Raw genomic sequence first — 14,073 nt, forward strand, 5'->3', positions numbered from 1 at the left:
GTATATTTTTGATTCAGAAAGGTAACAATATAATTGGACATGTTAAAACTTCAAGTTATCCACAGGAGTTACATAAAGAATACATTACAATGCCTCTTTAATTACATTAGCCTAGACATACAAACACTACTTTTGCAAGGTATTAGCAAGCCCTAGTATAGATATTATTTCAATTTTATATAAAAAAAATCCTGACATTTACACCAATCAGATATTATGCATCTTGTGTACAAACCACATTACGTTGTGAGTAAATGTATTCCACTCTGACTCACTAACGAGAAGATTCTAATCTCAAGCAAGACAAATCAACTTCTCATGAACTGTTACTTCATACATAATACAAATAAGAAATGCTTCACATTATAGAGACATTTAGATTTTCTTTAAACCTTTTTATTTAGAGATTTTTCTGGTAAAGAGATATACCATAGGAAAGCAATTTCACTGGCAGTGAGGTATGTATATACTCTACCAAAATACTCTTGGTTTTAACTGCTTTTAACTTTATTTACATATAAAGAAAATATCAATGCATATTCTTGATTTAACTACAGTTTTAGTTACCCTACATGAATAAAATGTTACTTGCATACAAAACTGATTTGCAAAGGAATCTGATTTACTGATTAAGAAATTAAATCACGTTTGGATGACAATTTTAAATGAATAAACACAATTAATCATGATCAAGACACCTGCACCATATATTCCATCCTCACAGCACATTTATTTCAGTAATTCTGTAAGTAGGTCCTTAGCATGAGCATAGTGTTACACAGTTTTCATACATATAATCACATCCAAAAGAAGTTCTAAAATTTAAATTGTAAACATTCTCTTCATATGTAGAAACATTTCAATCTGTGTTCAAATTTGTTAAAATGATCAAAATATTTTAAACAGAATTATAAATGAAAATTCTAGTCCTAAACCGTGTAGTGAGCAATTCTTATTAGTACATTTCTACGGTGTTAAATAAAGTAGTAGAGGCAAACTGTTCTGTGAGCATGTGAGACTAAGTAAAACATCGTAAGGAAACAAACTTTAACAAAAAATGCTTTGCAATAAAGAAAGTTAGATCTGAATCTACTATGATACAAAATGTAAAGGGTAAATACCATCTTTGTTGACAAAGTAGGAGGTAGCATGGATGCACCACATTATTGTCAGTGAGAAATGCAACTGAAGTAAAGAATACTTTCTTACCACAAATAATTTCCAGTACTATGTACATATTTCTCTTACAAATATTTGTTTAAACAAGTTTCCCTCCACTTTTTAGTACAAAAAGCCTCATGTAATTAAAAACAAAATAAAACAAAACACGTACACACATAGATAAGAATAGTACTAATTGCCCTATTTGAATGAAACAGTTTCTTGAACTATGAAGTACATGATATTTAATGCCCTAAGTTGAGTAAGTTGTATTAGCGGTTCTTGTATTATACAAAACACTACATACATACAAACAAAATATATCTTATTTTACTATGCAAGTGTTTTTGTGGGTTTTTTTTTCAAATAAACAAAGCCTTGATTCTGGTAACACTGCAAAGGGCATGATTTGTTATTAATAAAATCTAAGTACCCATGTGCAACAATTTAAAAATGGCTGCTTACATGTAATGATTTTGTATTGATAGTGAACACAGTAACTGACAAAAACATAGTAAACCTTAAAAACACATCTCTCACCTTATATAAAATATAAAGACTACTTACTGTAACTGTTAAGTACTCAATTTGTTTTGATGTTCCTGTAATTCACTTTCCCTACTTCTCTTGCTTTAGGATTTATAAACATAATTTAGTGTAGCAATATTTTTTAAAAAAATGACAAAGTATTTTAAATTTACATCCAATTCAAATTTAAAATGTTTCATTGTTCTATGATGCTGCTTCTGCCATCAGTAAAGAAAATGAAGTTTCAGTAATTGAAGCAGGCTTTTTAAGTAGTGATGTGACTTCAACCATGCCAGCCCCAGTCCGTGGAAGATTTGCATTGACGATGTGTCTCTGCAAGTGCTTTATCCAGTCTTCCTGAACAGACAATGGTCCTCGAAAGACCAGACCACAAAACCTGTGCAAATTTTAAAATCATGCCATCAAGAAGATATATTTATGAAATAGAGCACAAGTCAGCAGACATTGCTAAGGGTAAACAATTCTACAGACAGTACATTTTTCTCTTAAAAGCTCATCTTAATAAAATTCTAATGGTTTCATGGTTAGTTCAACAATACTCAATAACTGTTTCAAACATATAAACATAAGATTAAGTTTATACAATAAATTATACCTTCACATTTGTAATGCTATAGATAATGGCCCATTTCCATTAACAGGCTTTTGTTGTTTTCTGTAGGGGAAGAACATTGCCAAAATAGGAAACACAGAAAACACATTTTAATCCAGGAGAGGGGGAAAAAAAATCTGTTCAAAATAAAATACTATTTTATGTTTTATTTTGTTTATGTTACTGTAATATTTAACTTAGTTTTTTTTGCTCAACATTGATTTTAAGATCAAATCCAGTTACAAAATATTCTTATGTAATAGCAACTATTTATAAATTTTTATTAAAACAATCCAGACACTAATTTAAATTAATCAATTATAAAAACACTGCGCGTACCTGCATCGGAGAATGTAAACTTCATCAGCACTATGAGGTAATGGCAGCAATTTTTTCTTGCTTCCAGATCTCGATCTTGACTTTTTTTGCTTACAATCTAAGGCTAAGGAGGAAGGAGAACATTTTCCATATATAAAAGTGAACAATTAAAGGTAGTCCTAAACCAAAGCAGAAATATTCTAACCTTCATTTATTATAACCACCCTGAAAAAGCCATTTAATTTCTCTTACTCTGCCCTGTTAAATTACAATCTAAATTCCAAAACTTTCAATTACCCAAACTCTAAAGAACAATTTGCAAAGAAGCAAATATATAGTCTTTCCTTACTTTTTTGTATTAATCTTTGTTCTCTTCTAAAAACCACAGGACAAGCATTAAGCTATATACATTATTGTTCTGGCAAGCATTAGCAACTGTTATTGTAGAATTATCTGAACTTCTCAATGACAGTTTGAAATTACCTTTCATTCTTAAAATTTTCAGTCTTCAAAAATTTATTGATAACTATAACTCAAATTATGTCACAAAAATACAGTTATATTTCAAAATGTTGACGCATTCAAGGTAATTTGATATATTAAAAATATGAATGAGAATTTCTATCTTCTACCACAGTGAGGAATTCACAGTCATCTGTTCACACCATACAAGTGCCAAACAAAAACAAAAGTTTTACTCCTGTCCTGTCTCTTGGACCCCCTACTGAAGCTTCTTTACCATTTCTGTCTAGTCAATGGTTAAAAAGTAATAAGAAAACAATGATAATGAACCTCTTGTAATAGATTGACAGACTTTATGACAATGCCTAGAGATGCAGAGCCATTTAACTGAATTACTGTCTTATCAGGTGTTTAAACTATTCATGAAGGTACAGCATAATTACCACTGAAATATACTAACAGGTGGATTTGATTAGGATTAAGAAGAGCTGAGCCCTCTAGGAGCAGAAGAAACTCAAGTTTGCAACAAAGAAGCTTTACAGGGAAAAACTCTACATCAGCTATGGTTGGGAAATAAGTTTAAACTGTACTTTACATACATTGTGCAATGATTTAGACTTACCATGAAGCTAAACCAGAAGGAGAGTCTGGAGGTAGGTGAAAACTTCCAACTATTGCTAAACGTGAACACTAAACACTAACTACCTAGTGCAGGGGTTGGCAACCTTTCTGAATTGGCGTGCCAAGATTTAACCCTCTTGCCCTGGACTGTGCCGCTCTCTCCACCACTTGGTCTCCTTTCCTAGGCTCCATTCTGGCTTTCCCTGTGGGAAAAGGTAGAGCAGCACACACGCATTTCTCCACAAGTTGGATCCGGTGTGAAGCCTCGGCTTCCCACTCCAGGAAGCTAGCTTTGCTAGCACAGGCTCCCCATTGTGGGTTAGAGGGAGTGAGGGGGAGCCTGTTCATTGTGTGTGCCGCTGAAAATCATCTTGCATGCCACTTATGGCAAGCATGCTGTATGTTGCCGACCCCTGACCTAGTGTTACAATAATAAAGGAAAAGGCATTAGCAGCACTAGGGAAGGTCCCTGTACACCAGAAGTTCTAAAACAATAAGGCACAGGGGTTGCCTGCCTTTTGGCTAGGAGTTAAGCACACTCTGAGCAGAACCAGAGCTCTGTTCTGCCTGGGGGCAGGGCAGAAAGAACAAGAGCTCCATCCAGAGGGAAGTGCTGGGACAAGAGCCAGTCAAAGGTGTGTGGACACTAGGGATATAAAAACTGTATAATACCAATACCATGTAATGATCAAAAATTCTGTCAATTACACGGTTAAATGTTTATCTGGGAATACAGGGGAAAGATGCTGGAGGATGCCCCTGCACCCAGGGTTCTGGCTGCTGTCTCATGCCTTTGGTTCTGCTACTGGCAGGAATCCCAGCATGCACGGGTTCCCAACTGCTGGCCCCACTTCTGGGATGCCACCGAGGAGCAGGGCTGACAGCCTGGAGAGACCTTGAGGTTCCAGGATGGTAGGCAACATCAGGACTTCAAGGTGTGATGGCAGCAGAGCCTCAGATACTAGGCCGGGCACAAGGAAGAATCCTGGGCACAGATCCAGTAGGCAAGACTCAAGAAGCGTTTAACTATTAACAGAAACCTATAAGCATCAGCTTTTAAGTTAAACGATTACAGTTATACATTTCTAAAGGACACCAGGGAAGCAGCTTGCAGGGGCTCCCCTGTGCCACTCCCAACTTATCCCTGCCTGCAGCAACACAGAGATTCCCCTGATTCCCCACCTTTCCTGCAATAACACAAGGCGTCCCATACCCTCCCCCTATCTTCCTCCTATGCTCTGCTCACCAGCTCAGCTAAGGCTCCTCCATCTCCCAGGACTCTCCTCTTTGACTGACGCACCCCTGCAGTATCCCCAGGGCTCTCTTCTATGCTCATTCAACTAGCTCAGTTGTGCAATATACCCAGGGCTCCGCTTGTCCCCTGTCTTAGCCTTGTAATATCTCCTCCATTTGCTACCAAGCTGCTGCTCATCCCTGGCTTGTGATGCTGGATGAATTGGGCTTAGCAAAAGGATTCTCATTCTGATCTGCTGCAGCTGTCATCTCCAGCTGGTGTCTGTATTATGGCAGCAGCTCTTGTTCAAAGAGGGCTCTTAGCTATGCAGAACCTATTCGGCACTGTCTTCCTTTCCATCCCTGGTGTTGGAGCTTCACTGCTTGCAACAGTGATAAGCCACCATGGGCATGGAGTGAATCTGTGTGGCAGTGGGGAGCCAGGACCCTGCCTGGTTACTGCCTGAGGTGATACACCACCTTCCCAAAGACACCAGTGCATCTAGACAGTAACCACCTTGTTCTTGCCAACAGCAACCCAGCTCAGTCCCAGCTATCAGGTAAGTACTCTGATGAACTTCCTGCTGCACCAGACTTATGCGGAATTCACAGTACTGGAGTACATCTGATTGCCATGATCTGACCATCCAAGGATCCCGCTACCTAGATTAAATGGGGGACCATGTTCCCTGCCCATAAGCCAAAGACCCATGAGCCCAGAGGATGCTGGGGAAGATTACGATCAATGGTGTTATGATTTCCTAAAATGTTTGTGCAGTTTTATTTTAGCTGCCACAGTTTGCAATCTTTTGAAACTACTGAGATAGCACCGAGAAAGATAATTTATGCAATAAAATTAGTGCTTTTGATACCCACAGCACATTTTAATTATATTGAGCAAACTCTTCTACAATATTATTCATATTCTTGCAAAGTATAGGATTTTCAGCTCTTTATATATTGCTACATGGGGAGGTGCAATTTTTTCTCTCCCTAAGCTGAGGGATGTTCACTGTGGCAAAGTTTGAGAATCCCTGTTGTAGACTGGTGTTTCTGAGATGCATAAACATTAGGATGTAAAATCATATTGTTTCAATTCTCAGACATACCAGGCAAGAATGAAGGATAATGACACAAAAACAACTGCTCTCAGCACTGAAAGCCCCTTCTGCTTTGGCATTTATGTTAAGAGAAATGAAGGAGCATCACATTGCACCTTTGAATTTTTATTCTGCTGTAGGTGAGTGCTCTGGGGAGCAGATGAATATTTGATCTACAGGTTTTAATCCATTGGGCCAAACTTATTTTTAGAGGCCTTGATTCTGTCACACAGAATAACTATTTACAGATTTCTGTTCCTCTAATTATTTCCAGATAGAACCTCAAGGCCATAGTGTTCAGAGGCTGCCACATAAACCAGCTCCTGACTTAGTACCAAGATGTTCCCTCTATCATTTTATTGTTGTGGAAAGACAACAAAGGAGAGGAAATAAAAGAGACAACTGCCAATTTTCTGATCCCTTTTATGGAAATATAGGCTCTAGAAAAATGACAAAAAAAACCCAACAGAAAACTCAGATGCTTCCACGGCTTCAAGATGAGAGGAATAAATTCAGACTCCAAATGGGTACAAAACAGGCTTATTTACACAAAGTTGAAGGAAGTCTCATATTAGCATAAGGCCCCAATCAGATAAGGCTCAATGGTGTTCTCTTTGACAGCAGTGAATAAAGGGATCTGGACACAAAAGGTGCTGACAGCAAGGACTTTGTCAAGATCCTCTTGGAGAAAGTGAAGGATGAGATAAAGGGAACAGGAAGTGGCCCTTGTTTCATGCCAACATACAAAGAACAGGTTTCATTTTCTCTAATGGAGTAAAGATCACTTCTTACAAGCTTTAGGAAAGTACGGATTAATAGAGCAGAAACCATTAATTTGGTGGCTTGACCTTTCCCACACCAGTGGCATCTTATCTTCAGGGAGGATCTTAGGATATGGAACTGGAAAGGATCTCCTGGGTCATTACATATTGCAAGCAACCAATTTTCCCTCGTTTTTTCCTCATCCATGTCCAGAATAAATTGTATGTACACCAAGGTATGTGCAGAAGTGTGCCACCAATAGAAACACATGCTATCGGCTGTGGGCACTCTGCTAATCAGCTGGCAGCCCCTAAATATCTCCTGGTTGGCTGTCCAAACACTCATCATACAGGCAGCATTGCAGGCAACCCCATTATATAATCCCATTCACAAATCCCATTCACTGCTCTGCTAAGGAGCTTTGAGATCCTCAAGTGAAAGGTGCCTAAAGCACAAGGTACTAATTTTCACTACTTTGTGTCTTCTAAAAGGCATCAAAGATCCCTTTTCAGCCTTATTTATCTATATAGTATTTTATGCAACTGTCATAAATGCAACATCTGAGCACCTTCCATAATTATGGAGTGGATCTCTGTGCACAATCTTTCTTCCCAATAAGAACTGGGCTTAATTCATGTTGCATTTTTCATCCTTTTAAATCTAGTATTACTGATGGATATCTTGATCAAAGAAGTGAGGTTTGCATTTTGCTTGGAAGATAATGAAATTTATGGCTATTTCTTCTCACTGTACAACAGCCTTCTGAGAGACGAGATACGGTACATGAAATCTGGTTAACAGTGTGCCTTTGGAGAGCTATTAGCACAAAAGTAGATCCATCTGTCCAGGTGAAAATGATGGTCACAACAATGGCTTTGCTCTGTGGAACCTACAGAAGACCCCATGAAGGAAAACTGGAGGAAACGCAAACAATAGATCCATTACATTGCAAAGGCAACCATGTGAAGTTCTTTCAAGATCAGTTAGCACTTACAAAATCAATTACATTAAAAAATATGAAAAAAGGTCTACGAAGTAGCAGCCCTATTTGTACAGCTGTCTTCAAAACACAGAAGGATGTTTTACAAGCACTTACTCTTGTGAGATAAATGCTTTGTGGCTCAGAATTTCTTAGATCAGCTTTCTTTGGATATGGACTTCAAGGCTAGAATCCCCACATCCCCCATCAAGAAATTGGGATTCTTCTAGGCAAATACTCCAAGATTTCAGGGAGGCTATACTGTCACTTGCATCCTAATTCTAGCTTTTCTAATAAAAAGTTCCTGAAGGCTAGTAAATCTAGGACACTGATGTGCAATCTTCTGAGAAAAAAAACTTCCTGGTCATTCCATGCTTAACTGAGCACTAACACAGGAAAATGGAATTTGGCACAGTGCACCAATAAAGGCGACTTTGCAATAGTTAGTCAGGGATTTTACAGGGGTGAAAGAAAAGGACAGATAGAAATGGCAACAATTTTTCTGTTGTGGCTAGTACATAGACTCTAGATAGAACTGTAAAACATAGGACCGAAGAACTCATCACAAGAGTTCCAGTGTATGCAGCCCCTCTCATATAGGATAACAGGACTCAGATTAGAACACAAGGATCAGTTTACATGAAGCAATAGTAACAGTAGACTTAGAAAAATTTGATAGCAATCCAAATGTTAAAACTTGCATGAGTTGAAGTAGCATTCCACACAACACATTTGTCCTTTTTTCTTGTTTTTTTTTTTTTACTTTGAATACATCTCTTTACTTTGAAAGGCATAAACCAACATGAATGTGCTTTCAAGTCACTACAGGAGAGAAGGTAAGGTCAAAACTTTTGGTAAAATTTGACTGAAGCTTTTATCAACATTCAGATGTATAATTCTCCAAACAGATTGGTATAAGTGTAACTGCAAAATTGTCATCGAATTACTAACATTCAGGAGCAGTAAACTAACTTAAAATAAAGCCGGGTATGCACAAATACTTCTGATGCTTATATATAGTACTGACAGAATACTAAAGTAAGCAGTACTGACTAAAGAATAACACAGTCTCATCTCTAGATTATTTGTTCCAGCCAAGCACCTGTTATGACCAAATATGGCTATTTAATAACATCAGTATGGCGGATTCAACCTAATTTCTAGTGGATAGTTCCCACCTGACAAAATATCACCCCCACAAGCAGCAGGCTCACTAAAACTCAGCAAAGAGACCTAAATCCCATCTAGCTTCATGAGCTTTAAGATTAGGGTGAGGCACATCGTTTAAGGGTATGTAAGCTCAGATGGACACTACCTAGATATGGGGCGGACAATAATTTTCTCAAGGGGGCACTTAATGAATTTTGGTATGTAGTCATGGGCTGGCTCCACCTCCCCCTCCTCAGAAGAGGCAGGGTCTGGGACAAAAGTGGTGGGGTTGGGGACTAGCCTCGCCTGAAAGTTGTCTGGGCTGAAGACTTTGAATTAAAAAAAAAATCCACACACAGCAAAGGGCTCACAGTTCCTGGCCTTGCCACTACCGCTTTGCCTGGCCGCTGACCACAGTTGCTGCAGATATTTAAAAGGCTTGTGGCTCTAGCCCCTGCTAGAGTAGTGCTGCGGCCAGGAGCCATGAGCCATTTAAACAGGATCTTACTGCCTTAGCTACCACCTGAAAATTTGCTGGCAAAGGCAGCAGGATATAAATAGAAAGCAGACAGATGTAGTCCATGGGCCAGATACAGCCCCCAGGCCGCATCTTGCCCAGCCCTGACCTAGATCCATATTGTAGATAAGAAGGTGTCAGTCCCCACAGCTGTCAATTACCACCTTTTATGAACACTATATTCAATACAAAAGTCTCTATGAAAGATAACTTTTCCCTTAAATCTTGACTACTTGCTGTCTGCTTAGTTGCTGCTTCTGAAAGCTGTGTGTGACTGACTGGGTTTACCACTCATCAAAAGCTCTAATTCAGCATGGCAGAGAAGAGGAACCACCCATTGAAAATAGAAGATTGAAAAATCTTTGGAAAGAACACTTTGAGGAGCTCAGATTCCATTGAAAACACACTATTTACGAAGTATACATGCTTTAGATACATAGGCTGCATATACACAATTTTACAGCACAGTGATTGCATGTTGGGAAATACCCCAGTCTCATGGAAGAGGCAGATTAAAATGTATGCCCAGTATGTGTGTGCAGCAGCGCAGATTATGTTGGAAACTGTAATCAACAGTTCTTTGCTGCATGTCTTTAGGTCCAACCCAGGCTCTGAAATAAGTATGTATGTGCACTCCGACTTAAATTTGTGTTTTCTGCTAATCCACCATTCCCAAAACAGGAACACTCTTTACTTCAAGTGCTGAAGCAAGGTGTGTTTTTATTAGGACTTCATTATTTCTGCTACAGAACGTTTACTAGTACACTAAACTCAGGCAATACAACAGTTAAGAGATATATGATTATCTTTAACAGTATTTGTTTGCTTACTTGCTAACTGGCCACAATAATTTGTCACCTGTTTCACAATCATTAATGCCCATGTGTCAGGTTTAGCTATACCTCAAAATATTTTCCTCTACACTATTCTTGAAGATATTAATATATTTGCATAAGGTCTGCTGGTTGATCAGTTATGGATGTAAGACAGCAGAGAAAAAAAGACTTCTCAGCTATATCGCTTGCTCCTCCTAGCTTCAAGGCCACTTCCCTTGTTATGTGCAGCACAATAGTGAGCAGCAGCTGAGAAAGCACATGGATCCTCATTTATAGGGGAACAAAAGAAAGGATAGAATGGTAAAAGCAAAAGAAAGCAGGAATGCCAGGGTGCAAGAGAGATCAAAGAAGCCCAAAGGAAAAAGAGAAAGTTGGAGAGGTCAAAGATAGAAATGGATTCTGGAATACAAGACCTCAATAGGGAAAAACCAAGAGGAGCAAGATGTATTTTGCAGATAGTGGGGAGGTCAGTCTATAAAGTGACAGGGTGAAAGAACAAGCCTCTCATCAGCTCTGCAAAACCTCAGAAGTGAACAGTAGTTCATTAAATCTTTCACCAAAACAAGAAGGAAGAAAACTAGCATCTGTTGGACACAGGGGATTAAAACAATTGTGCAAATGGGCATTATACAGCCTGAAAACTTGCACCAAATTCTGGAACCAGCCTTCTAAAGTTAGACGTGTAATTTCACAAGCAAAACTGTGGGTAACTGTGCACACAAATGTACGTAGTTGGTCATTTATGCATATAGTGACAGTGAACAGTAGACCCATATTGTATAAATTAAGTTTGTCATTATATATTAAATGTGGCATAGCCAATGGCCAACAGAATCTTGCCTTTGCTTGAAAATGTGTTCCTTGAACTGTTATTCAAATATTGGCAACTACATTTCATTTTTTTTCTTGCTAAATCATAACACGTGACAGCATAACTCTCCTGTATTGCTCAGCGTGCAAAATTTGACTGGAAGTTATTTCTTGTAAACAAGCATGGATTCTACTAGAAAGTAATGTTGTAACAGTTAATACTGAAAATACACACAGTAAATGTAGTGGGGGAAAATAATTACCTAAAAGAAGGATACTTCAGCTAATGCAGCCTGAGAAAGCTTTCATTTCTGCTTCAATTACTTGCATAGATGATTTTATTTCTTGTATAAATAGTTCCCATAGCAATTGCCACATCATATAAGAATTACAGCAATCACATATGCATACAATTATGTAATTAGAGAAAGGAGCTAGAATGAGTACTGAACTGAAAGAATTACCTATTTCTTTACAAAGATAGAAGGAAGTAAAAGAGTAAGTTGAGGGCTTTTGTAAAACAGCAAAAGTTAACAGATACTCAACGCCTCTACACAGTTCAGAAATGGAGGCCAATGAATTTCAGGGCTGAAGACCTCATATCATAATTTCACTAAACAATGGCCGTCTTCATCTAACAAGACAAGAAGAACTGGGATTTTCCCAATGTGGGAGATGCTCATTAATATCTGTACTCACACAAAGACATCTCTTCTCACTTCTCAGAAAAATAATACGAGCTCATAATTATCACTAAGACCTTATCCTACATTTTTACAAAATGTCTAGTAGGGTGTGTGTGTCCCCCGCTTCTCCCCCGCCTCTTTCTCATATATATATATATAAACATAAGAATTCCACCTAGCTTTCATATAACACTTTTCATAGTAATCTGAAAGGACTTTAAGACATTAGTATAATCTGTTTTACAGATTGGGAAATGGAGGCACAGAGTGCCTTGCCCAAGATTACCAAATTCAGGTCTCAGGAATTGCAGACAAGTGTTCTATACACTAAGCCCCACTGCCTCCCTCTGTTAACTTTTGAGTCTAATGAAAATATTTAAAAAGCAATAATTTCCAATAGATGCACAATTGCATTTGTTAGTTATCTGGCACAATCATAACTGTGTGCATAAACTGAATAAATAAATTAGCAAAGGGGCCAAATACCCCCAAAACAGCAACGACAGTACCAAACCCCCGTGAATCATCTTTTCCTCACTAAGTGATACTGCAAACAGTAACCTTATGAAGTGGTTCAGAGGGGTAGCTGAGTTGTAACAGGACAAACTTAAACAACAAATAGTCTTGCACCACCTTAAAGACTAACAAAACATGTATATGGTATCATGAGCTTTTGTGGGCACAACCCACTTCTTCAGATGATAGGAGTATTAGAAGTCTTTATGAAGTGGGTTTTACCTATGAAAGCTCAGGATATATTTGTTAGTGTATAAGGTGCCACAGGACTGCTCATTATTTTTAAAGTTACAGATTAAGGGCTACCTCTCTGGGAATTCTTAACAACAAAGTTAATTATTAGGTTAAGAATCATAGTCTATCATTCACAGTCCTTGTCCTAATCTCCAATTGTTATTAATGGGTGATCCACTGTGAATCAAGGTTTATATGCAACCCAACCTTCATAGACTCTACCCATAAACTTGAATTAAAATAATATTTTAACTCACTTTGCAGAAAGTTTGAGACCCCTGCTTTACCTATGAGTTGTACTTTATATAACCAATAAGTTCTACAGCTAAGAAAAAGGAACACTACTTTTACCAAAGTAATATGTAGATTTCCTGTACTTGTTCCTTTATGTAGTGACAAGACAGCTTCACTCCCGTTACCTACTATGTCTATTCCAGGCTCTCCACCTTCCAACTGTCTTGATATGTCCCCCTTCTGCTCTCCACCCCTCATTCTGCCTACTACTATAGACCATACAGAGTCAGATCACACTTACATCAGTGATACTTTATGCAGCTACTGGGGGATGCATGCAGAGACCCAGCTACAGAATGAAGGCCTGGGATCTGATTTCAGATTACAGCATAAAATGGTAAGGGATGCCAACCTGAAATCTAGTTTATTTTAATACAAATGAGTTAAAAGTTGTGGTGAGTGTGGTACAATCCTGACACTTAGTCCCACTACCAAATTATAGTCGTCTTGTAAATCACCAACACACAGAGCCATGAAATAAGACTATACACAAAGTGCTGTCAGATGCATAAGCTGAAAAATTAGTTATTTTTGCTCATTTATTTAAACTATAGTACTTTTAAGGGTTATTTGTAATAGTAAGTAGGTAAAAAGTGTTTGGACAGGCATGATTTTTTAAAGTGGTCATTTCCCTTTCATAAAAAATAAATAGCTATTTTTATTTTGGGGGTGAAGAATGAAAGTTGCTCAGTTTGCAGCTTTGTTTACATACCTGAAATGCTGGATCAAAATGAGTGAGTAAGTATGAAAAACAAACATGAAAAATGGACAACAGCAACACCTATATTTTTACAAGTTGCTGAAGTTCAATCTCTTACTTCAACTTGTCTATCAGAGAAAGTGTCAAAATTCATTTGGATTAACATATAAGTTTGTGCAGTTTGATGAGGAAATGCATCATACACAAACTTGCTTTTACATCTGTAACAAAACATACCTGTCCCAGTCAAAAGTCCAGCACTCTTCTTTCGTGCATAAGCGCGTAAGTGGTTGGACAGACTAACAGCACTTGTAAACGTCGTATTGCAATGCACACACGTTCTAAGCTTCACAGGCATACCTATCATTCAAAAGAAAACTATAATCCAGTTCTCTCTTCAAAAAATGAAATTCTCAAAGCGTTGTAAAAAGTTTTCTGTAATAAAGATGTTTAAAATATATTCACTGTATTGATGCAATCGTTTAGTATAGTAGAAGGATCCAAATTAACCATTATTAGCTTTGCATGTAGAGTTCAGAGCCAAACCATGTTAT

At 37.9% G+C, this 14,073-nt stretch overlaps 1 protein-coding gene across 36 annotated transcripts in view; it reads right to left on the bottom strand.

The window, feature by feature from the left end:
- Positions 1 to 485: 485 nt before the first annotated feature.
- ZNF644 (zinc finger protein 644) overlaps positions 486 to 14,073 on the bottom strand; it is a 96,790-nt gene continuing 83,202 nt past the window's right edge. For 34 of the 36 annotated variants that reach the window (XM_075936486.2, XM_075936475.2, XM_075936480.2 and 31 more), the window contains 3 exons: positions 13,757 to 13,879; positions 2,642 to 2,744; positions 486 to 2,086 (listed from right to left, as the gene is read on the bottom strand). In XM_075936486.2, coding sequence (XP_075792601.1) covers positions 1,894 to 2,086; positions 2,642 to 2,744; positions 13,757 to 13,879 — 419 coding nt within the window. In that variant the 3' untranslated portion in view covers positions 486 to 1,893. Of the gene's footprint in view, positions 2,087 to 2,641; positions 2,745 to 13,756; positions 13,955 to 14,073 lie in introns of those variants that run through there. The other 2 variants (XM_089780525.1, XM_075936490.2) reach the window with 2 other exon arrangements.

Source organism: Pelodiscus sinensis, chromosome 9 (assembly GCF_052426305.1).
Source record: "Pelodiscus sinensis isolate ZL-2025 chromosome 9, ASM5242630v1, whole genome shotgun sequence".
Taxonomy (NCBI): domain Eukaryota; kingdom Metazoa; phylum Chordata; order Testudines; family Trionychidae; genus Pelodiscus; species Pelodiscus sinensis.